The sequence below is a fragment of the Pipistrellus hanaki genome (assembly GCF_964339955.1).
Source record: "Pipistrellus hanaki genome assembly, chromosome: 10".
NCBI classification, from domain to species: Eukaryota; Metazoa; Chordata; class Mammalia; order Chiroptera; family Vespertilionidae; genus Pipistrellus; species Pipistrellus hanaki.
In genome coordinates, this window is record NC_140512.1 from 28380134 (window position 1) to 28406126 (window position 25993).

The 25993-nt window shown below is 38.1% G+C and overlaps 1 protein-coding gene across 3 annotated transcripts; it reads right to left on the reverse strand.

Moving 5' to 3' along the window:
• Window positions 1-814: 814 nt before the first annotated feature.
• Window positions 815-24235, reverse strand: FAM133B (family with sequence similarity 133 member B). 3 transcript variants are annotated; one of them, XM_084897456.1, is made up of 11 exons: window positions 24087-24235; window positions 19743-19840; window positions 17980-18058; window positions 16515-16589; window positions 16124-16156; window positions 15657-15719; window positions 14894-14986; window positions 12954-13004; window positions 6509-6601; window positions 4257-4304; window positions 815-2399 (listed from the first exon to the last, which is right to left on the reverse strand). In XM_084897456.1, exons 1-11 carry the CDS (start codon window positions 24108-24110, stop codon window positions 2313-2315), a joined length of 744 nt encoding a protein of 247 aa, XP_084753582.1. In that variant the 5' UTR covers window positions 24111-24235; the 3' UTR covers window positions 815-2312. The 3 variants fall into 3 exon arrangements, with proteins under 3 accessions (XP_084753582.1, XP_084753583.1, XP_084753584.1); XM_084897457.1 differs by lacking the exon at window positions 24087-24235 and adding an exon at window positions 23266-23348; XM_084897458.1 differs by lacking the exon at window positions 12954-13004 and having other exon boundaries at window positions 24087-24225.
• Between the last annotated feature and the right edge of the window lie 1758 nt (window positions 24236-25993).

Here is a 25993-nt window from a genome sequence, read left to right on the forward strand (position 1 = left end):
AAAGAAAATTGGGCATAAGGCTTTATAGCGCTTCTTGACTGATAGACTATGAACCCATATTCTAGATAAAATAAACGCAGGACACTCTTGTGGTATTTAAAACACCTAAATATATTAAGGGCAACCAAACGACCCCAAACAATCAAAAAGAGGTAGCACTGGTATATTTCAATTTTTCTGTTCAGACACTCATCAATTTTGTCTGTTACCTTGGCATAATTATCTGAGTAATATGGTATTGGTGGAGGGAGAAAGTAAGAGATGTCGACTTGCACCATAACACTACTAGTCAATTTTTCTCCCCATACCTTAAGAGGAGACTGTTAAGGCTACCACAAGAGAAACAATGAAAAAGGTTATCTCCCAGACAGTCAACAGCCTGGAAAGAGTACATTTTTTTGCCACATCACTTTCTTCCCCAGTCTAATAAAACAGACCGTTGCCTCTAGTGGAACAAAATCATCATATATTGGACCAGTCTGCAAAGGTACACCTTTTAAGATCATAGTAAAACCCTGATCATCAAATAACTTATCTTTTAGCATTTTCATAAACAATTCTGAGAAACTTCCTTTTGGGTACAAAATAGCCCTCAAACTTGCTCTATTCTCAATGGCATATAGATATCTTTTATTAGGTAACAGTACGAAGCTTTATGCCTAAAATTTAAAGAAACTAACCAAGGAACAAGTTGTTTTTTCAGCTAAAAACTTGGGAGATAATGTCTTATCCTCCTATCACTTAACACCTCGTAGTGTTTCTTAACCATTATAACTTTACTTGTGACTCAAAGGAAGCTGATAGAACAGGGCTATTTTTAAGTAAAATAGCTATTTATTCAGCCTCTTGCCATGCCAAAATGGTTTGTGCATATACCACTGTAATTAGCACACAGGCAAAGTTATACATCAAATTATATTTCATATTACCCGGTTATATAAAAATGTAAAGTGAAAATGACTTATCAGTTCCTTTTAACATAACTAGTAAACAATTCACAGCAGGAGATACGAGGCACAAAATCTTAGTAAAATGACACAGAAAGAGCAATAATGTAATTCTCACTTAAGTTTAACTTGTCATATTTTTTATGAATATACAAAGACAAACTTTTAAAACATTATATTTACTAAGATTCTGGCAAGAGCTTTATGTAACAAGACACAGCATACCAGGCTTGCCACTCAACTTGTATATGGTAAGTCTCAGCTTCAATATGAAGCTGTTACAAACAAAACCAACCAAACCAAATCTAAACTCTGCTTTTCACATGCTAAATATTTTGGCAAGAACGCCATTAAATGCAGTAAGGAATTTAAGATAGCAAGAATAAAAAGTTAATAAAAGCTAAACATTACAGCCTAAACAAAATTCATACAAAAAATAGCTATCACTGGTTACATAAAATATTCCTGACTGGTTAAAACTTAACAGTATAAAACATGCATTTTAGAATCTTTAGCTATCAAGTTCAAAAAGTACCAGTGTCTATTGGAAATGACTCCTTCCCAAAGCCAAAGTGTAGTCAAAATTAATCCAAATGTTACAACACATTCTAATGCTAAAAAAAATCATTCAGTATTATTGAAATGGAGGTAAATTCCAGAGCTTCTCAGGCTTTCTCGTGCTGAAAAAGGCTGCTTCTCTGATTCACTCAAAGCAGCATATGACAGACCAAGGATGTAACTAAGCTCAATAAAGCACAAGATTGTCATACCCAGCTCTGATCTCCTCATGAAGCATGGCTACTGTGTCCGCAAAAATAGGATGTGTGAGGATAAAAGGCACGCTATTCTGCTAGCTAAAGAAATAGCAAACCACCTCCACCCTTAAAAGCTCCTTCCCCAAGTAAATAAAAGTATACAGGAGGGAAAAATTAAAATACACTTATCTACAGAGTAAGGATTTTAAAATATCAATGTAATCCCTACTTCAAAAACATTACCTAGAGTCATCTGATCATTTCTGTTTACACCTTAATGATGTAGCCAGACTCAATTTCTGTTGATTTATCATTCGATACTTCTAGTCAAAAATATTAACTTTATTCCCAAATGTCAACCACCAGTACGACTGCAGCATATTATCTCCCAGAGTTATTAAGCAATGGAAGAGAACGAAGACAGATGTTCAAGGAGCAGGCAACTCTTATAGCCCTTTCACACAGCGGCATCTGAGTGGCTACTGAACAATCCAGGAATAATTCTAGAAACAACAAAGGTCATGCATTTTAGTAAATATGTCATTATTTTCACAGTTGAGATCTCCTCAGACATTGCACTTTCTTTATAAGGGAATCCTGATTTTGCCTTTCACGGTGAGTCAGGACTTGAACTAGCAGCCTTCTTTTTCTTTTTCTTACTGTGTTTCTTATGCTTCTTTTTCTTTTTTGTCTTTTCCTGTAGAGATAGTTCCATATTAGACATTTCTACATGAAAATATGCAAATTAAAAACAACTTTACCATAGTACTTCTGAGCTAATATACAGTTATTTCAACAATCCACACAATCAAGTAAGCTACTCAAAACATTTCTTGACAAGTCTCAATAACCAATATCAATCATGAAGAGTGCTTTCGATTTCCAAAAGGGTAAGGAAAGACTTTTAAATTATTAGCACATTAATGTAGCTTTAATCAAAATTTCCCATAGAAAATAACATGATATCAGCTGCTAATTTCATTTATTTACTTTCTAAAGATAAACTGTAGTTATTGCAAAGTAATCCCCACACCACAGCAAAACAATAGTTTATGCAAAAATCAGTTTTCAAAGAACATATCTATTAAATCTGCCATTTTTAAGTAAATAGAAACAGTTATTATGTACTGCTTAGACTGAGAGCACTTGAATTAGGTTAACAACTACCTGGCACAAAATACTGACGGATAGTTGAAAAGTCTTTTTAATTCTTTATTGATTAAAGTATTACATATATCTCTTCTTTCCCCCATTGACCTCTCCCCGACACTCCTACTCCCTAGCATATGAGTTCAAAAGTCTTATTTAGCTTAGTAAAACAGATGCTTGACTGTGGAAAATGCCATTGAAGCCTTGTAAAAGCAGTCTAATTGTCATTGGATAGATGGAATTAGAATTTTGCTGAACTCGGATTTTTGTGACTGCGTCAGATGCAGAAGAGAAAGTGGAACTTTTAGAAACAGATACTGGAAAGATGATATCAAACGATAGACTGTTTTAGGAGAAGAAAATAAAAAGCAAGAAGAGAGACATAAAAGGGTATTAAAGTAAAGCTTCCCACTCATTTCCTTATCTATTTAACTTTCCATAATCCTCCCTTCTCTCTCACAGGTCTCTAACACTTTGTGGACCTCAGCTAACTTTCATCATTCTTTTCATTACAAGTCAAGTACACAGGGACAAAGAGTCCAAAATCTTGTTTGGGCTTTTAAAAATAAGTTTTGGCCATGCCCAGTGGTTCAGTTGGCTGGAACATCAGCCTATACACCAGAATGTTAATTCTGAATCACACATTACCAAAATGAACCTTCTTATCAGAGAAGGACCCCCATCTTAAGAGCTAGGGAAATGATGGGAGTTACAAATCTACAAATGATGTTCTCATTTTTATTTCACCTCCCCCTAAAAAAATGCCTTTAAAGGCCATGGTCCGTACTTTGTATACTAAGTGCCCCAGGTTACTTTGCTGACAGGAGTCTGCATTACTCTAAGCTATCTTTATTCACTTTCTCTAGGTGGGTCTACTTTGAATACTGCTTCTGTTTCCCTTATTCTCCTCCTCCTCCTCCTTTCCTACTTCTCAATCTGCATAACAGCAGGGCTGGCTTTAGAAATGATCAAAAGAATAATCTTCATTAGTGAACCATTTATGTTGTCATATTCCAGGTTATTACTCACTGCAGAGTGAGCTTAGAGAGGCTTTTACTGTTATTACCAGGTTTGGTTGATCTGGAAGTAACTACTATTGAAGATAAAGGGAATCACCATACCTTAATATCATATTTCATTCTACACCTTCAGAAAGTCAATTGAAAGTTTGAGCTTACATTTCTAACCGTAAAATACCGAAACGGAAACAGAACATGCTTGGCACAAGGACATTCTTACTTTTCCCTGAACCAACTTAATTTTCTCCAACCCATTAAGGGAAGCTGAACACCACAATAAATATTTATTTGGTCCTAGTAAATGCAATCATGCTTTACCATGACTCCATTTATATTAAATAAAACCAGCTATACTGTTGCCATGTAAAAACATAAGTGATACTTGCTGTTGCTTTTTCTCTGTCTTCACTGCTTTTCTTCTTTTTTGCCCGTACCTAAAAAGTTTAAGTTTTTGTGGAGAAAAGACAAATATGTAACTTGCACTCATGGCATTTCTTTTTCATTCCCTAATATACCTTGCATCTTTAAAATGTATATGTCAAAAACATTTTGACAATCAAATGACATCTTAAGTGCCTTGTATAACCTCAAACCCGTTAGATCACGATGAGGATTAAATTAAAAATAATTAAAAAAAAATATTTTTATTGATTTTTCCAGAGAGGAAGGGAGAGGGGCAGATAATTAGAAACATCGATCGGCTGCCTCCTGCACACCTCCTACTGGGGATGTGCCCGCAACCAAGGTACATGCCCTTGATCGAAATTGAACCTGGGACTCTTCAGTCCACAGGCCGAGGCTCTATCCACTGAGTCAAACAGATTTCGGCTAAAAAAATGTTTTTTAAAGAGAGGGAAATTAAGATCTCAAATCTCTAAAGGGCTTCTCTTATATTCCCTTTCAGCACCTAAAAAAGCAATGAGGTGCAACGGATAAAAAACATGAGCACTGCCAAAACCAGTTTGGCTCAGTGGATAGAGCGTCGGTCTGTGGACTAAAGAGTCCCAGGTTTGATTCCGGTCAGGGGCATGTACGTTGGTTGCGGGCACATGCCCAGTGGAGGGGTGTGCGGGAAGCAGCTGTTCAATGTTTCTCTCTCATCGATGTTTCTAGCTCTCTATCCCTCTCCCTTCTTCTCTGTGAAAAATCAATAAAATGTTTAAAAAAAAAAAAAACCACAACAAAAACATGAGCACTGAAATAAATAAAATAGACCAAGTTCTGAGTCCTACCTCTGCCATGTATTACCCTCAGTTTAATCATCTGTAAAATGGAAATTATATCCACCATCAGGGAAGTGCCTGTAATCTAGTGGGGATTTCTCTAACTCTATATGATATTCAATGAATAACAGTTATACACATAATGTATGCAGTATATTAATTAATTAAAATTCTTTTAAGTAACAATTATTACTCCATTAATATTTTATTTTAATCTTTTAAAGTATGGTACACTGGATACAGATAAAATTCAAAGTTGCTAAAGCTTGCATGTAATAATGTTACGTCCAATGTAATGTAATTTATGTATTAGGATAAATGCTCTAGATAGCACTCAGGAAATTATTTTTTGTTATCTTATCATAACAATGATGGGCATGGTGGCAGTTCTACATTTAACCAGGCCAACACAGATGATATCGTCACACAATGTCCAGGACAGCCCCGACAGGACTGGCAAATAGCCTGCTAGACATTCATATAATGAGCCTATTTATAATAGAGAAGTTAAATTTACTGTACTGTGAACAGAAAGTACTTTGTACAGGGTTTTAAGATATACTCAACCATCTACATATTGAAATGTAATTTAATAAAAACTATGAATTATTATTTTCTTGTATTTCTTCTATTTCTGTTAGGGGACAGTAACATATAAAAAATGTATAGGAGATATATATATATATATATCAAAGCTACAAATTTCATTTCAGGGGGCATTCCAAAATATTGCTAAAAAATGAGAGTAATAGGCCCTATTTCACAGATCTAAAGCTAAAAATGGACTATAATTCTAAGAGTACAAAATTTAAGACAGGGATATCAGCTGAAAAGGACTGTATAGATGACCTCATCCTGTTCCTTTATTTTACAGATAGAAAAACTGAGATCACGTAAATATTTCTGCTCCACCTCATCACCTTTGTACTCCCTAAATAGCAGATCCAAACAAAAACAAAGGAATGCCGGGTTTTATTTTTTATTTATTTATTATATATATTTTTATTAAATTATCATCTGTGTACATATCTTACCATTCCCCCTTCCATACATACCCTCCCTCCCCAGGGTTTTGTGTCCATTGGTTGTGAATGCCGGGTTTTAATCTACTTTATACCATACAGCATTTTTCATGTAATTAAAAATACAATAAAATATTAGAAAAATAAAAATAACATACATATCTCAGATTGGAAAGATATCTGAGAATATGATTAATTGTAAAATAATAGTAATATAATTATCTTATGGAAAAATGCAAAAATTATTCTGAAATGAAACTTCTTTTTCTTGGTACATCAAACTAGAAAAATAAATCAAATACTTATGAAGTATTTTGCTTTTCAATTAATATTTATTAAATCAAATAACTAGACATTTTATAGTGAAGAAAATAGACTTAATCATATACTTACCTCCTCAATATAATCTGACTCTGACAAAGACTCAGATGATGAAGGTTTATCTTCAGGATACATCTTTCTCTTTTTGCTGAGCCCCTTAATGTCCTATTAAACAACAACAAAAAAATACATGTACCTTGACATATTACTATGCCATGCAAATTTTATTTCTAAGTTCTAGTAACATTTCTTCCAATTATCATGAAATGATAATCCATTTGCATTTTAGAGATGTCTAAAAGTGACATTTACCGCCTGGACCAGTTTGGCTCAGTGGATAGAGTGTCGGCCTGCGGACTGAAAGGTCCCGGGTTCGATTCCGGTCAAGGGCATGTACCTTGGTTGCGGGCACATCCCCAGTGGGGGGTGTGCAAGAGGCAGCTGGTTGGTGTTTCTCTCTCATCGACGTTTCTAACTCTCTGTCCCTCTCAATTCCTCTCTGTGTAAAATCAACAAAATATATTAAAAAAAAAAAAAAAAAAAAAGCCGAGACCAGTTTGGCTCAATGGGTAGAGAGTCGGCTTGGAGACTGAAGGGTCCCGGGTTCGATTCCGGTCAAGGGCATGTACCTTGGTTGCGGGCATATCCCCAGTAGAGGGTGTGCAAGAGGCAGCTGACTCTCTCATCAATGTTTCTAACTCTCTCTCTCCCTTTCTCTCTGTACAAAATCAATAAAATATATTTAAAAAAATAATAATAAAAAAATAAGTGACATTTACCAGTATTCAGTCTTTAATTCCAATGAAGTAATGCTTTTATTAAAAAGAAATAACTACATATCCACTTTGATGTAATATCCTTCTTATTTAACTATACACGATAGAATTTTACAAAGTCATAAGGAATTATATAGACGGTACAAGATTTGGGTTCCTTGTATTCTAATTCCTTTGTTTCTAGCCAAAGTTGGATCAGACAGGCCTGATCTAGACAGTGCTGTAGAAAAGAAAATCAATGGATAATTATTTGCAATGATCTAAAAGGAACTGTGCACAATAATTCCTTTAGTGCATTAAGTATAATATTCACATTTAAAAAAATCTGTCTCTAAGTATTTTTATTATATATTTTTATTGATTTTTTACAGAGAGGAAAGGAGAGAGATAGATAGCTAGAAACGTCGATGAGAGAGAAACACCGACCAGCTGCCTCTTGCACACCCCCTACCGGGGATGTGCCCGCAACCAATGTACATGCCCCTGACCGGAATCGAACCTGGGACCCTTCGGTCCACAGACCGACGCTTTACCACTGAGCCAAACCGGTTTCAGCTGTCTCTAAGTATTTTTAATGATGAAAAAGTGCACACCTGGGGAAGGAGTGAGTCTCAGAGTGAGAATGGAGGAGAACTTAGAACTTAAATATATATTTTTAAGAACTAAAGTGTTAGGATTTACTAAAGCTTCAAAGTGGACATGCTCGTTATCATTTTACTATTTTCCCATATACTTTTTCTGTATGTCTCAAGTAGTTTCTAACAACAAAAACAGAACCACACAATGACAAATGCTCACCCCAATCAAAATATAAAAATAATATAAAACTTTATGCAGCACGAACCCAATTTTGAAGATATAAACAAAAAATTCATGTAGAAAATAAACTAACAGTGATGATCTTATGTATTGAATTGCAGGTGATTAACAGGTTTATTATTTTGGTAGAAATTATAAATGCTCACTGTAAGAAAATTCACCTAAATCCCACTACCTAAACCATTAAGATTTTTGTAAACATCCTCCTATGTGTATATTTACAAGTTTACCCCAATACTTGCTGTTTGGAACCTGCTCTTCTCACTCAATAGTATCTTTCCATGCCAACTACATCGTCACTTATGGCAGCCTTTGACATTCATTGAAAGTATATGCCACAATTTACTTAACCAATCTCTTTCTGGAAGGCAGCCATGTGTGTTCTTTGCTATTAAAAACAAAGTTGAAATACAGTGAAGGGTACTTAAGTGTAAAACCTTGATCTAATAATAATGACTAAGGCAAAGACCAAAATAGCCTTCACTCAAATGATTTTCTCAATCTCCCACAATTGTTTTTTATTTCATTTTTTGAGTCACACTTTTATCATATTAATGTCAGATTATTGGATCACAGTTTATATTTACTTTTAGAATTACTAAACACATATTTTAACAATTTTTCTGTTTGTGAAATGTTCTTTAATATTGAAGATCACTACGTTTCTGAATGATGTATTACTACTTTTTCTTAAGTCTGTTCATTATATTTAAACTTCATTTATAGTTTATTTTTTGTGATCTTTTTTGCCATTCAGAGTTAGAATTATATGGTCACAACTTTTTTGAGGCACTGTCTTTCACTACCCCAATATTATATTCAACATGTCTATTTCTAGTTACATTTCCATAATTTAAAACTGACTTATCTAGAATTTATTTGGCTTTAATGAGTGCCCAGCTTTATATTTCACAAATGGCTGGTCATTTTGTCCCAAGAAAAGCCATTTTTATCATATACTAAATTCCACAACCACTTAAAAATTTTAACCTGAACTCTATATTGTTCCATTGTTTTTTGTTTTGTACCATACTACATTCTTTTAATGAAAGCATTTAAAATGTTTTAACATCTAGTAGGGAATGTCATACCCAGGAACATTTATTAAATCTTCACATGCATCTCTGAATAGCTTTACAGTTTCCTCCAAATAAGTCCTGTTCAATTCTTCCATTATATTTTTTAACTGGACATCACATTGTACTTTCACAACAATTTAAACTAAAAATGGTGATTGATATATATGACTTAAAACAATGATTGATATATATGATTTAAAATTACAACCTATCCCTTAAAACAGAAAACCTAAGCAAGATTAAGAGGCATAAAAGATGATAGTTATGTGTATAAAAGAGTAATAGTATCCAAAAATATTTAACTCTTATCAATCAGAAAGATCACAAACAACCCAACAAAAAAATGGGCAAAGACGAAACAGGCAATTCACAGCTCACAGAAAATGAAATCTGAATGGCTAAGAAGAAAATGGAAAGGCTCAACCATCCATACCAGTGATGTTCAACCTTTTTCATCTCATGGTATACACAAACTAATTAATAGAATTCTGTGGCACACCAAAAAAGATATTTTTTGCCAATCTGACAAAAAGATAGGTACAATTTTTATTCATTCACATTGAACAACTATTGTTGTGTTGATTGTCATTTTTTCATTTGACACTCTGAGAAAAAAGAAGTCAGTGCCCTTGACTAGTCAGGTATCGCCATGTTTTAAAAATTTCTGCAGCACACTAGTTAAAAGTGCTAAAGCCTCCCAGTGTTGACAAGTATGTATGTAACAAAAATACTATCATATGCTACTAGCAGAAATGCAAATTAATAATAAGCACTTTGGTGAGCAAAAGGTAGACAAGTTAAATGTGTGTACATCCTAGCACCGAGAAGTCCTAGTTCCAAATATATGTCAGAATATTAACAATAACTTGTAGAAAAGAAAAATGGATACAAAAACAGCCACTGAGGCACTGTTTGCATTACTGAAAAATGAAAACAATCCAAATGTCCACAATCAGAATGGAGCTATAACTGGCAAATTAATATAATGGAATACTACAAGCAACAACCTTGAGAGTATCAACAGGGATAAATGCCAACAGCAATGTTGACTGAAAAAAGCAAGTTTCAGAAGCAAACGTGATACCATTTTGAAAATAAAAAACCCTACACTATTTATGAATATATGTATAAATGTGGAAGGAAGGATGCACACTAATTCAGAAATAGCTGCCTCTAAAGAAGGAGAAAGTGTCTGGTACTTCTGCCCCCTTTGGTAACTATTATTCTGTTGTCTGTATCTATGAGTTTGTTTGGTTTGTTTGTTTGCTGCTTTTGGTTTTATAACCCCATGACATATACATTTAAAAAAAAATATTTTATTGATTTTTTACAGAGAGGATGGGAGAGAGAGAGAGAGAGAGAGCTACCCTGTTTCCCCGAAAATAAGACAGTGTCTTATATTAAAATTTTCTCCCAAAGTTGCGCTAGGTCTTATTTTCAGGGGATGTCTTATCTTTCCATGCGCTAGGTCTTATTTTCGGAGGATGTCTTATTTTCGGGGAAACACGGTAGAAACATCCATCAGCTGCCTCCTGCACACCCCCTACTGGGGATGTGCCTGCAACCAAGGTACATGCCCTTGACCGGAATCGAACCTGGGACCTTTCGGTCCACAGGCCGACTCTCTGTTCACTGAACCAAACCAGTTTCAGTAACATATACATTTTTTTAAAAACATGTAAGTAATCACTTATTCTATAATGGTTTTTAAAATGAGAAATTAATGTTGAATCACTATTAAAATAACCATATGGTTTCTTTTGGCCAGTTTACATCACAAATTATATAAATACACTTATCTTTGAATTCATATAGTTAACCCAACTTGGCCACAAGTTTCTTTTTTTAGTGTCTTAGTGAATTTTTATTTGCAAATTGATATGAAAAGCACTCCTAGGTATATCCCAAGATCAATGAAAACATTATGTTTATACAGAAACTTGTATACTTATGTTCACAGCAATATTATTCATCTTAGCCAAAAGGTAGATACAATTCAAATATTTACTAATAGATGAATGGATCAATATATTGTGGTATATACATACAATGGAATGTTATTCATCCATAAAGAGGAACTAAGTACTGATATACATGCCATCACTTGGATGAGCCTCAAAAACATTACACTAAAGGAAAGAAGTCAGTCAGGAAAGGTTACATATTGTATGACTGCTTTTATGGTATATCCAGAATACACAAATCCATAGACATAAGAAAGCAGATTCGCAGTGTTTCCCAACCTTCTCTCATGATGAGAATCACCTGGTGGAGTTGTTAAAACACAGATTCCTGAATCCCAACTAAGAAGTGCTAAACTAGAATTTTTGGGAACATATAGGTAAAATTGCATACCTAACTTAGTGCTCTGTATATAAAATTTGTCTTAGAGCACTAGTTAAGTATACAATTTTACCTATATGTTCCCAAAAATTCTAGTTTAGCACTTCTTAGTTGGGATTCAGGAATCTGTGTTTTAACAACTCCACCAGGTGATTCTCATCATGAGAGAAGGTTGGGAAACACTGGTCATCAGAGGTTATGTGGTTATGTTGCTTTTGTTTAGAATATTCTACTTTATAGGTTGTTTTCAAAGGGGCGATGAAAAAGTTTTAAAACTAGAGTGAGGTGTTTGTTGCACAGCATTGCACATACACTAAACACCATCAAATTGTAATTTTAAGATAATAGATTATGTGAATTTCACCTCCACTCTTAAAAATTATATTAAAAGACAGTAAAATACAGTGACACTTGTTCAGTTTTCTTTCATTTAGTAATTGCTTTCCTTAGGCTTTATCCTATATAATAAAAGCCTAATATACTAAGTGTCTGGTCAACCAGTCGGCCATTCAACCGAACAAAGTGTAATATACTAATGATATGCTAAGGCAGCTCAACCACTCACTATGACATGCACTGACTTGGGCAGACAGTCAACCAGTAGCTATGATGTGCACTGACCACCAGGGGCAGGCGCTCCAACTGGTAGGTTAGCTTGCTGCTGGGGCCCAGCCAATCAAGACTGAGCAGATGGGCCAGACATGCCCTGGAGCCTTCCTGAGGTCCCTCCCCAACTGGCCAGCATCCTGATCATGTACCAGTGGGGTTCCTCAGCTTGGCCTGAGCCCTCTCACAATCTTGGGCTCCTTGGAGGATGTTGGAGAGCCAGTTTTGGCCTGATCTCACAGGAGCACCGCTCAACCAGAGGTTGGGCGCACAGCTGGCGAGCGCAGCGGTGGTGGCGGGAGCCTCTCCCGCCTCTGCAGCAGTGCTAAGGATGTCTAAAGGAAAGTGGGCCTAAACTGTCAGTCGGATAACCCTCAAAGACTCCCAGACTGCGAGAAGGCACAGGCTGGGCTGAGGGGACCCCCCACCCCCCGAGTGCACAAGTTTTGTGCACCAGGCCTCTAGTTTTTAATAATCAGATCAAGATTTTAAAATGTAAATCAGAAAATGGGTAGGGATAAATTCAGAATTAATTATAGTTAAATCACAAATAAAGATAAAATAAGTTTTTCAAAACTTATCTATGATCTACTCAATTTGAAACAGAAGTCCATGTTCTTTAATTAAAAGGGCCTCTTTTAAAATGACTTGAACAAAGGAAATATTTAATCTCCATTACTTAAAATTTGTAATCTGAGATAATCCATTAAATTACTGCAGGAATATTCTTCTATCTTCTAATCAATAATGAAACCAACAAATAATTTCCTTAAGTCAATATGAAATGCCATAAAAGCAAAAAAACTCAAGTTAAAAAGGGAAACATATTGTCTATTCCTTTAAATGAAGTATTGTATGACAGACTACTTTAAGGCAATGTAAAATTATAATTACCTTTTCTTTCTCACTTGCATCCTTTGACTTCTTTTTCTTTTTTAAACTATCCTAAACAAACAAATATTTAATCAATTTTAAATGTAAAAGATACAGCATAAAAGCATAAAGATAAAAATACCAAAAAGGTGACTGGTTCTATAACTGAAAAAAGTTTACTTCAGTATCAGAATTTTATTTTAAAAATATAGAAGAGCCCTAACTGGTTTGGCTCAGTGGATAGAGCGTCAGCCTATAGACTGAAGGGTCTCAGATTTGATTCCGGTCAGGAGCATGTACCTTGGTTGCTGGCACATCCCCAGTAGGGGGTGTGCAGGAGGCAGCTGATCAATGCTTCTCTCTCATCAATATTCCTAACTCTCTATCCCTCTCCCTTCCTCTGTAAAAATCAATAAAATATATTTTACAAAAGTATATAGAAGAAATGTGTTGTGTATACATGTGATTATAAAGAAATAGGCTTTTTCATGTATCTGTCCATGAATCAAATCTATGTACACTAAAAATGACATACTGTGAAAACCACATGGTGTATTTTACTATAAGACTTTGTCATTGCCTAATTTTGCCTGTGGTGGTCTTATGCATGGGAGTTCTAATTCACTGTGTGCTCAGACATCTACCAATCTGATTTCCCTACTCTCCTTATAAGGAGAGGAGGTAAGAATTTTTGCTTTTGAATCCCTCAGTTCCAGTTATTAATAACCTCCCTGAGCTTTTCTTACCCATAAAGTGGGATAACAAATACCTACTTCATAGGGTTTTGAGGGAATTGAGTTAACATGCCAACTGCTTAGAACTGTGAATAACATGTAGCAGGCATTCAATACATATTAGCTATCAATATCATTAGATTGGCTCCTTTGCTTTAAAAGAGAAAAAAAAAACAATTTTGCTGAATACTCCTTAGACTCCAAGCATTCTGTCAGAAGAAATCTCACTCGGGAAGTAACTATCTGCCACAAAACAAAACAGCTGCTTTGCTCTCCTGGGAGCCTGGGACAGTCTGTCCAATGTGGTCCATGGACACCCGGTATCAGAATCAGAGGACATCTGTTAAAAATGTAGACTTTTGAGACTAATCAGACTCTGAAAATGAGGCCCAGGAAACTACATTTTTGTTGCAACATGCACGTTTTCTTATGACCACTAATGTTTAAGAGCATATTTGTCAAACAATTCTGGTTAGTACAGAACAGACTTAGGTACAGTAGAAAAGACACTAGACCAGATAGAACACATATTCAAGTTCTAATTCTAATACTAGCTGTATAAATTTAAGCAAGACATTTTTTTCTGAACTTTTTTTTTAAAAAAGCTTTTTCATCGATTTTTTTTTTTTTTTTTTTTTTTTTGAGAGAGGGAGAGGGAGAGGGAGAGGAAGAGATAAAACATCGATGACAGACCGGCTGCTTCCCACATGCCCCCACCACTGGGGATCAAGCCTGAAACCCAGGCATGTGCTCTGATCAGGAGTCGACCCAGCAACCTCTTGATACATGGGACGGTGCTCAACCAATGGAGCCACACCAGCTGGGCTCAACTTTGACGTTTCATGAAAACTAGAGGCCCGATGCACAAAATTCATGCAAGAGTAGGCCTTCCTTCCCCTGGCTGCTGGCACCAGCTTCCCTCTGGCTCCCTGGACCCAGGCTGCCTTACACCCCCAGCTTTATCCAGTCTAATTAGCATATTGCCCTTTTATTATTATAGAAGGGAAAAATAATGCCAACCAGGCTTATCATAAAACTATCATGGATGTGTTGAGAAAGAAACATATGTGTGAAAAAACTTAGAGAACAATTAAATGCCATATGTAAGGTAGTAAGTGGTACAGAACATCTCAATTTGAAACTGAGAGCAATTTAAGATAGGAAGAACTAAAAGAGAAACCTAATTACATGTCTTCACTATCCAATACGGTACTTAAGTAATTTTACCTTACTGTCTGATTCAGTCTCTGACATGGAGCTTTCAGAAGATTTATGTGAACGGTTCTTCTTTTTCTTTTTCCTCTTTCCTTGTTTCTTATCCTATATAAAACATTTTTAGAAATATTTGCTTTCTGTTTCAAAAATATAATAGAAACATTTTGGTATTATCAAATCTTTATCAATATACAAAAGTTAATGAAAGGATCAGCTTTACTTAATATTTAAAATGTAACGTATCATTTCCCTGTTTTATAAAAAGTCAAGTGATTTGAGTCACACATAATTCCTAGCATCTTGTCAAATAGCATTTTACATTTTTCAAATCCATTTCTTCTACTCATATTTTTAAATGAAGACAAATTCAAAATCTAAAAAATATATACATCAATATTTAAATATCTAAATATCTATTTACATCAGTGCTCTCAGAGGTAATAAAAACCTTGCCCTACCCAGTTTGGCTTAGTGAATAGAGCGTCAGCCTGCAGACTCAAGGGTCCCAGGTTCTATTCCGGTCAAGGGCATGTACCCTTGGTTACCAGCACATCCCCAGTAGGGGGTGTGCAGGAGGCAGCTGATTGATGTTTCTCTCCCATCGATGTTTCTAACTCTCTATCCCTGTCCCTTCCTCTCTGTAAAAAATTAATAAAATATATATTTTTTAAAACCAACCTGCAAATAAACATTTTTAACTAATATTTCATAATGTGTTTCCTTTGTCATTAAAGAAATTAGAGATATTTCATGGGTCATCATAGACAAACCTTACCTCATCTTCAGAATCTGAAGAACTGCTGGAAGAATCAGAGCTTGATGAAGAAGAAGATGAATACTTGACCAAGCACAAAACAATTAAAGCTTGTGAGATGCAGGAATTTTTTCTTTTACTAAGTCTCTCAAATACTTAACAAAATCAACCTAGTGTCTGAGAAACAGATACCATCTTCATAAGACGTAAGTATTAAAATGTCAAATGCCACATTTTCTCACAGAAAAGGCTCAACAAGTAACAGATATAGCAATGGTGGCCAATTTCCCCTCTTTAATAGCAATACAAGAGTTACTAGGTTATAAGGAGGTTGACACCTGTCTTTTATATCAGAACTAGAACAAAACCACCCATAATAATGAAAGGACCTCCAAAGAGTTATTAGTATACAGACTATATAAATTATTCTTACTTTTTTTGTAGGCTTTTAACTATAATATTTAGAAAAATGGAAAAGTTTTGCTCACCCTACCAGATTTCTTCTTTTCTTTTTTCTTTCTCTGTAAGCAAACAAAAATACAAACCTAAATAAGCTAAATTTTCAAATGTATCTATATATATAAAAAAGCCTAATATGCTAAGTGTCTACTCTAACTGATCAGTCAACCGTTTGGTGGACCACTCGCTATGACATGCACTGACCACCAGGGGGCAGATGCTCAAACTGGTAGGTTAGCTTACTGCTGGGGACCTCCTGCAGTCCCTCCCTGGTCTCTCAAATATTTTTTCTAATTAATTTCCTTTCAATGTGCGCGAATTTGCACATTGGACCTCTAGTCTATTGATAATAGCACACAGCAGTATTATGGAAACCCAACTGTGAAATTAAGGATAGCAGTAAAGTAAACATGGTCTTACCTGTCTTTTTTTGGACGAGCTCTCATTTCCACTTAGTAATTTCTCCCTGTGTTTTTCTAGTTCTTTCTTCCAGTTCTGCAAAAAGGTTATAAACACCATCAGAGGGCATCTATCCCCTTCCAATACTTCTATGTTAACTTTCTCAATTCTCTCACCCATCCGGCCTCTAATTACAAGATACTCCAGGTGTCAGAATCCTCGACTCTATCACCAAACAAGCCTTTGCAGTTGTTTTTAAAGAGGACATTAAGAGATAGGAATTCTCCACTGCATATTGAGACTTGGTATTACTGAGGCTAGGAATTTTTTATTTTTCTAACAAACATGGTTAGATTCCTTTTCCAAACCGTGAAAATTAAATTAATCTACCGTATTTTTCGGACCATAAGACGCACTTTTTTCCCCCCAGAAGTGGGGGGAAAAAGTCCCTGAGTCTTATGGTCCAAATATAGCCTACACATATACTGTAAAAAAAAAGTTTTTTTACTTGCCCGGCTCTGTGTGGTCTCTGTGTGCTTGCCTGGCTCTAAAATGGTTCTAAATGCTGCTGTTTACTTTACAGCGTTGATTACATGTGTTTATGACTGTGATGTTGGGTTTTAATGCACATAAAATATTTTAGGACACTATTTGTTTCAGAATCTTTTTTTCTTCATTTCCCTTCTTTAAAAACTGGTGCATCTTATGGTCCGAAAAATACGGTATACTGTGGCTGAAATGCTGACATGTGTTTGTAATCAAAGCAAGCAAATATCACCATGGAAATCTCAGAATAAGATTCGGATGGGGAGCCGAAACCGGTTTGGCTCAGTGGTAGAGCGTCGGTCTGCGGACTGAAAGGTCCCAGGTTCGATTCCAGTCAAGGGCATGTACCTTGGTTGCGGGCACATCCCCGGTAGGGGGTGTGCAAGAGGCAGCTGGTCGATGTTTCTCTCATTGACGTTTCTAGCTCTCTATCCCTCTCTCCTCCTCTCTGTAAAAAATCAATAAAAATATATATTAAAAAATAAATAAATAAAAGATTTGGATGGGGGAGAGAAGGGAAAACATGATTTTCCTCTCTTTCTTAAAACAGTCATACATATACATACAAACCTGTACTCAATAAAACAAAAATACCTATGAAATACAGGGCCCCCTTAAACTAAAGAGGTAGGCCAAAACGCTTCATTTATTAAAAAATTATTTCAACCGAAACCGGTTTGGCTCAGTGGATAGAGCGTCAGTCTGTGGAGTGAAAGGTCCCAGATTCAATTCCTGTCAAGGGCATGTACATTGGTTGTGGGCACATCCCAGGAGGGGGGGGTGGGGGGTGTGCAGGAGACAGCTGATTGATGTTTCTCATCGATGTTTTTAGCTCTCTATCCCTCTCCCTTCCTCTCTGTAAAAATCAATAAAATATATTTTTTAAAAATTATTTCATTCTTCTTACAACATTAGCCTATTTTTTAAAAAAGGTACAAACCTCATTCATTTTTTCTTCAAATTCAGCCAATGCCTTGGAGCCTTTCTTTTTCTTTTCTAGTTGTTCTTTCACTTCTTCCCTTAAAAAATAGAATGTAAAAATTTGTTTTTAAAAATTCAAATTAGAGATGGATATTTATAAATAAAACAAAATTTCATAAACAAATTTTTCTTAGTATCCTAACTTATAAATCTCCATTCCAGTGTTGATGCATTTCGAATTTGTGTTCACATCCCTGTGAATCAATTAACACAATAAAGTCTATCAGATAACACTAATCACTCCTTTTCTAAACATGGATTATAAAAGTTTAATACAGGAGACATTTGAGTACTACATGTTACAGGCACTGTTTTAAATACATTTTCCTTCAGTTCTCACAACAATCCTATGAGAAAAAGTGTTCTTTTACCCCAAGATGAATTAAATTACTGTAGCTGCAGTCTGGGGCAGTTTAGAAATATGCCTAATGTCACAAAGCTTTAGTAGTTTCAGCACTAGAGTGAGCTAAGGTCTATTTGACTGAAACACTACCTTCTATTAGTAAATCACCCATCTTATAATGTACCTCACACATGTGCAGAAAAGAGAGCACAGCACACCGACTGCTTATTTTAGAAAGGCCTGCTTACACAGTGGGCTCTGGCTGGTGTCTAGGATCTCGGATTTTAGGTGGGTCCTTACCATTCCTTATAAGAGTGGTTTACTATGCCTGTTTGTACAAACTCTACAGTTTATGATGAACACCTGCATTCCTTCTGGGAGTCTGGAGTTTTGGCCTCTGATAGGCAGTGAACTGCCTTGTTTGGCAACATCTCACATGTGTTATCACAGCTCTTGCCACGGGGATTAAAACACATCCTGTGCAACGGCACGAGAGGAAGCTTTGGAAGCCTGCACCCAGTCTTCCCCAGACTTCACCCCTGTGCCTTTTCCCTTTGCTGACTATGACTGGTATCCTTTCACTGAAATAAATCTTACCCACAATTACAACTATCTGTGAGTCCTGGGGAATTACTCAACCTTGGATTTTTCTTGGGGACCTCTGACACACATGTTATACTTGATTGAGCACAATCCTCTTTAAATTCATTCATTCCCCTCAATTTTAAAAACAAAATATACATTGTTTTGGAATAATTTATATTTCTGGTATCCTGCAACAGTCAACAATAACACTCATGAATTCTGTAAGAGATGGACATGCTTACTTCCCATTTAAGTCAAAGGAAGGATTCCCTTATATGTAAGCACAACTTTCAACTACACTTGCCCATCTTCCAGAGGCACTTAGGAGTCTACACCACAACTCACAAGCTTGTCATGTGTCACCTCAAGAGTATGATATTTAATAATAAGGAAGACACCAAAAATAGTAAGGCCAGTGCTATCAAAGTTATTTACAAAAGATCAGTGCCACTCAACCAGGGCAAAAAACATCAATTTAAAGCAAAAATCTTACAATGAGAAAAACTAGAAACAAGTTTTAAAAAGAAAAATGCAAGGTTAAGTTCTTTTTTTGGGAATAGAGAAGAAACTGGTGTGAAAAGATTACCTGGTAATGTGTTAGCTATTTTGGGTGGTGGGTTCTCAAATGTTTGCTTTACATTCATGCATGAGTTTCATACATTTAAAAATACCATATCAAATATTACTTCAAAATTACGTATCTGGCAGTTGCTTGGCAATCAATAAAAGTTATAGCAGGAACCATTTAAACATGTATGAAAACTTCATAAATAGGTAAATTATTTCACAAATACCAGGTAGGCCTTGGTCGATTCAGATAATCTTGGATTGTTGGCCCTGAAGACTGGACTGGACCCCTTGATCTGGCCATTGCTATTGGGTTCATATAGGCCTTTAGGAAAGAACAAAAATTTACTTCATTAAAATGACCATTAAAAATACTTATTAAGCCATTTAAAAAAATGTTATTTATTTTAGAGAATGAGGGAGAGGGGGAGAGAGAGAGAGAAACAACTACATGAGAGAGAAACATCAATTGGCTGCCTCCTACATGCCCCCTTCTGGGGAATCCATCAAGCAACCTTTCAGTGCATGGGACGACACTCAACCAACTGAGCCACACCAGCAGGGCTAATATTCTGTTTCTTGTTTAAGGCAAGGATTAATGGTATCAAAGCAAATGGTATTTGTCAGTATATAAGTTCTTTGGTTTATCTCTTCTCATTCCCCCAGCTCCACATCGGGGTGTATCAGTCTGTTCCATGCCTCCATGCTTCAGGTCTTATTTTGTTGGTCAATTCATTTGTTCATTAGATTCAAAAAATAAGTGAGATCATTTGATATTTGTCTTCTTCAGTTTGTGCTCATAATCAATGAGCAACAATACTTTTACTATGCACGAGAAACTTTTAAAACAAAAAAGGTAACTGTTTTACAAAGGTAAGGCTTTTTTACTGTTATGCTTCAGTGTGGAAAATACTAACATTAAGAGGGTGGTTGGTTATGAATTAGTTAAAATAAAAAAGTTGAGTGATTTCTTGAAACATTTCACTATCACTCAATCGCTTTAGATGTTTGTATTAATATGTAACAACTAGAGGCCTAACGCACAAAATTTGTGCAAGGAGCTCCGCCCTCGCAGCTCGGTGGCTTCATGGGGAAGGTCATTCAACTGTCCGGTCTAATTAGCATATTACGCTTTTATATTTGGAGCCTGTGGCTCCAAACTGCTGCATAAGTTTGGGTAAAAGAAAACAATCTGTTTTTGAAACTCAGGATGGCAAACTGGGCTCACAGGAATTTAAGTGGGCAGGTTGGAAAGAGCATACAGTAAAACTAAGGACAAAATGTGCAGAACTTCATTTGTTACTTTAGTTACCTATTTTTATCTAGAGGAGACATCTACTTCGAGAGTACAAAGTAACAGGGGAAAAAAAAACAAAAACCCACGAAGGAAACTTCTGGAAAACAATGGGTATAAAGAGTGACTGACCATCATGATTTAAGGTCCCTTTATAAATCTCGACAATAAAATGTTTAATTAAAACACACACACACACACACACACACACACACACACACACACTCTGTTCAAGAATGCTCAATATCATCCTAACTGGCATGTACCTTGGTTGCGGGCACATCGCCAGTAGGAGGTGTGCAGGAGGCAGCTTGATCCATGTTTCTCTCTTATCGATGTTTTTAGTTCTCTATCTCCCTCCCTTCCTCTCTGTAAAAATTCAATAAAATATATTTTAAAAATCATATATATATATATATATATATATATATATATATATATACACGCTTAATATCAAAGTGAATCCTAATGCAGCTATGGACTTGGGGTAAAAGGTGTGTCATGTCGGTTCTCCCATTGTAACAAATGTACCTGGAGCAGGATGTTGACAATGGGGGAGGCTGTGTACATGCTGGCAAGGGGAATACATGCAGCTCCACTTGCTTCTACTCTACAAGATTCTGCTCAATCTTTTTTTTTTTTTTTTTTTTTTAATATATTTTATTGATTTTTTACAGAGAGGAAGGGAGAGAGATAGAATTAGAAACATCTATGAGAGATCTCAACATCGATGAGAGGGAATCATCAATCAGCTGCCTCTTGCACACCCCCTACTGGGGATGTGCCCGCAACCAAGGTACATGCCCTTGACAGGAATCGAACCTAGGACACTCTATCCACTAAGCCAAACCCGTCTCGGCTCTGCTCAATCTTGCTGTGAATCTAACACTGCTCTAAAATATAATCTATTTTAAATTTTTTCCCCTCTGGAATTTAATGGTTTTTTAAAAAAGCAATTGTGTCATCTTTAAAGCTATAATTTTATCAATGTAAGAAGAAATATACCAATATCTTCATTTTATTTGAAATCAAGAATTATGATGTACTACTGGGCTAAGCATCAGATGATCCAAGCTTTGGTCCCAATTTAGACAGTTCCATCGCCTCCTCCATTACAGTGGAACACTGACTTTGACAATCTGTGTCTTTTCATGTTTTCATACCAACAACTTTTGAAGTGCAAACAAAATGTCATCAGAACACTCTGCGCCAAGACACCATGCAGAGAATAAGCAGAGCCCAGAGTTATCAAAATGCCCTGAGGTTAGCAAAGCTCACTGGTGAACATTTTTCAAATACTTTAAAGGGATTCTTTAAACCAACACATTTCCCAAGTAAAACAAAACATTCCAGGCCTCTGTATGAACCTGTACCCGAGGCCTGATTACATTCTAAACATTCAAGGCCCACACACACCACAGAGCCAAAACACTCAGCACTTCAAGCCTGAAGGATGCTCCAGCCCACCATCATGTCCACTCTAGGAGAAGCAGGACACAAGCTCTGACCCACAGCCAGGGGCGCGGGAGAAGAACACTCTTCAATCCTGTAATCAACGTTCCCTACAGTTGTTTCTAAGGCATCTTTGACTCATGAAGACTACATAAAATCAAAACAAACGTTTTGAAGATGGAAAATGCCATCTGTACTGATAAAAGGGTAACACACTAATTAGACTGGGAGACCTTCCGGATGTCCTTCCAGACAAAGCCGTGGTGGCGGCGGCAGGGCCGATGCAGAGGCAGTTAGGAGCGAGCAGGCCAACAGGGGAGGCAGTTGGGGGCGAGCAGGCGAGCAGGGGGGTAGGGAGGGCGAAAGTTGGGGGCAAGCAGGCTGGGGTGGGCAGTTGGGGGCGAGCGGGCCAGCAGGCAGAGTGGTTAGGGTTAATCAAGCAGGCAGGCGAGCAGTTAGAAGCCAGTAGTCCCGGATTGCAAGAGGGATGTCCCAGATTGGAGAGTGTGCAGGCCGGGCGGGCTGAGGGGACCCCCTCACTGGCAAGAATTTTGTGCACTGAGCCACTAGTCATTTCATAAAAGCAAAGATCATTTAGCAACCCCCCCCCAAAAAAAAACAACAAAAATAAACAACACACACACACACACACACACACAAAACCCCCAAAAACCCACAAACAACTGAGTAAAGGAAATAATCGAGAAAAGCGAGTTCATTCAATTTAGTACGTTCACTTTCCTCCGACATAGGCAAGCCTAGGAACCCGTAAGGCCGCCGCCTACGGTTACTGCTCATCTTTTATGTGGGCGGCCCATCCAGTCTGCTGCCTCACCTGGGCTTTCCTCGGAGCCCTCCAGAATGCCTTCTTCCCAATCCCTCCTGCCAAAAGCACCTTCTCCGCTCAATGCCCTCGGAGCCTCACACCTCCATCAGATAACCGCTTCTCGCTCTTTTTTTAAATCTCCTCTACTAGAATAACAACTCCCATGCCAAGCACTTGCCTGGCCATGTTCCTTTCTGCGTGGGTCTCCACTACACAGGCTGAGGGTTAAACACTTATCTTGTACAGAAGTAGAAGAAACTGAGGCTCGGAGAAAAAAAAAAAAAAAGCAACTTGTATCACGTCCCCCAACTCCCCGAGGGGATCAACACCGATATCCCACACAGTCAGCACTCCGAGCCGACTCCAAAGCCAGCCATTTCCACGCCGTTCCCTCCTCCCCGGGGCCCCCTAGGCGCCGGGCAGTGCTGGACCCCCAGCCAAACGCCGCCTCCGCGCTGGGTTTCAAACAGGAGGGAGCGCGCCTGCGCCGGGCCCGGGGCCGGGGCCGGGGTGCGGGGTGCGGGGTGCAGGACCGCGGGGGAGGCCGGCGCGCCTCCATCCCACCCGGGTGCGCGCGCGAGGGGCGCGCAGAAGCGGGGTGCAGCGGGGCGCGAGCCCCCGCGCCTCCGTGAACCTCAGATTTATTGGCGAGAACAGACGCCCCTGAGCTCTTGCAGCTCTAAAAACAAAGGGGGTGGGGGTGGAGGGGGGATGCTGGCCCCGGTTCGGCAGGTAGGGAGCCAGGGAGCCCTGGCAAAGGGTAGGAGAGCCAAGAGGAGGGAAGAGGGAGCGAAGAGTGAGGGGGACCCCAAGACGCCAGCTGCGAGCTCGGCGCACGCGCGTCCCGACCCGCGCGCGTGGGGGCTGGGACGGAGGGGCCTGGGGCTCCGGGTCCCAGCGCCGCAACCGACCCTCAGGCCCGGCCGGGAAGGCTGCGGGCCCCCGCTCCTCCGCCGCGGGCCCCGCGTCGGCCCCCGGTTCCTCCCGCCGGATACTCACCACCCGGTTGTCCCGCTTCCCCATGGTGCAGGGCTGAGCGGGCGGGCGGGCGGGCGCCGAGGGAGACGGCAACGGAGCGGCCGAAGCGGGCGCTCACCAGACCTTCTGGCGACGGCCCCACCCCGCCCCGAGAGCGGCGCCGCCGCGCGCACCGGGCGGCCGCGGCTGGCCACAGCGCCACCTACCGGCGCGGAGGAGAGGCCGGCGCCGGCGGCCCCCGGTCCAGTTCCTGACCGCCCATCAGAGACAGGCTCCCTGTACCGCAGCCTTCACCAGGACAGCTCGCCTACCTCCTTTTGGCATTGGATTGTTTTTGCTCTCTTCCATTTCTGATGGCCTGAAGTACTCATTCTAGGGGATTCAAAAGTTAGTCCATGCCGAAGCCGGTTTGGCTCAGTGGATAGAGCATCGGCCTGCGGACTGAAAGGTCCCAGGTTCGATTCTGGTCAAGGGCACGTACCTTGGTTGCGGGCACTGCAATGGCTGGCTTTGGAGTCGGCTCGGAGTGCTGACTGTGTGGGATATCGGTGTTGATCCCCTCGGGGAATTGGGGGACGTGATACAAGTTGCTTTTTTTTTTTTTCTCCGAGCCTCAGTTTCTTCTACTTCTGTATAAGATAAGTGTTTAACCCTCAGCCTGTGTAGTGGAGACCCACACAGAAAGGAACATGGCCAGGTAGGGTGTGCAGGAGGGTGTGCAGGAGGCAGGGTGTTCAGGAGGCAGCTGATTGATGTTTCTCTCTCATTGATGTTTCTAGCTCTCTATCCCTCTCTCTTCCTCTCTGTAAAAAAAGCAATTATATATATATATATATATATATATATATATATATATATATATATATATATATATCTTACACATACATATATATAAAGTTTACCCAATAAAACCTTAGTGTTGATTACTTCATAGTAGTACTAGTGGTTTGAGCGGGATGGGGCATAGAGATTTTTATTTTTCACCTTATCCCCTTCTTTTCTGATTTATTTTATTGTATGAAAGATTGCTCAGCTAGTCAACTTCCCTTTCTCTGAATCCACACTCACCATGTAACTTCTAGATGTAATTTTACCTACATAGAGAAAAAACAATGACCAGTAAAAATGATTACCTTGTGCTCTTGACAGGTATGTTTCTCGGTATAAAAGGCATAAAGATGATTTTTTAAAAACCAGGATTTTGAATAATGAAATGCAAGTAATGATCCACTTTAATAAACCCCTAGTTCAGTACTAATAATGGACAAAGGCAGTGGAAGTTACCAAGTAAAATGACTCAGAAGGGAAAATTCCTGATATTCTCTCTCCCCTTGTCCCATCCCTACTGAAGTGATTCACTAACTATAAAAGTTTTTGGCCTCTTATTTCGGGTTGGCTTTTGTTAGCATGGCAAGAGAATGCCTTTAATTAAAAACAAACAAGCACACCGCTCTACTGAAGTGTAGTTTACATATAATAAAATTTACCAGTTTAAAATGTACAGTTTGATGAGTTTTGTTAAATGTATGCAGTCATGTAATCACCAGTACAATCAACATATAGGACATTTTTATTTTTTCTAAAAAATTACGGTACCTTGTATTTCTTTTTAATTAATCCCATTCCCTGTCTTCTAGCCCCTGAAAACTACTGATTTGTTTTTTGTTTTTTTTCTAGAGTTTCATATAAAAGGAATCAAATAGGAGGTAGACTTTCGTGTCTGACCTCTTTTCATTTATAATACTTTTGAGATTCACCCGTGTTGTTTATATCAACAGCTGTTCCCTTTTATTGCTAAGTAGTAGCCATTGTATTTATAAATGGCATTTTGCATATTCATTGACTTTTTGATGGGCATTTGGATTGTTTTTGCCTATTAGAATAAAGCTGCTATGAACATTCATATATGGGTGTTCCTGTGTATGTTA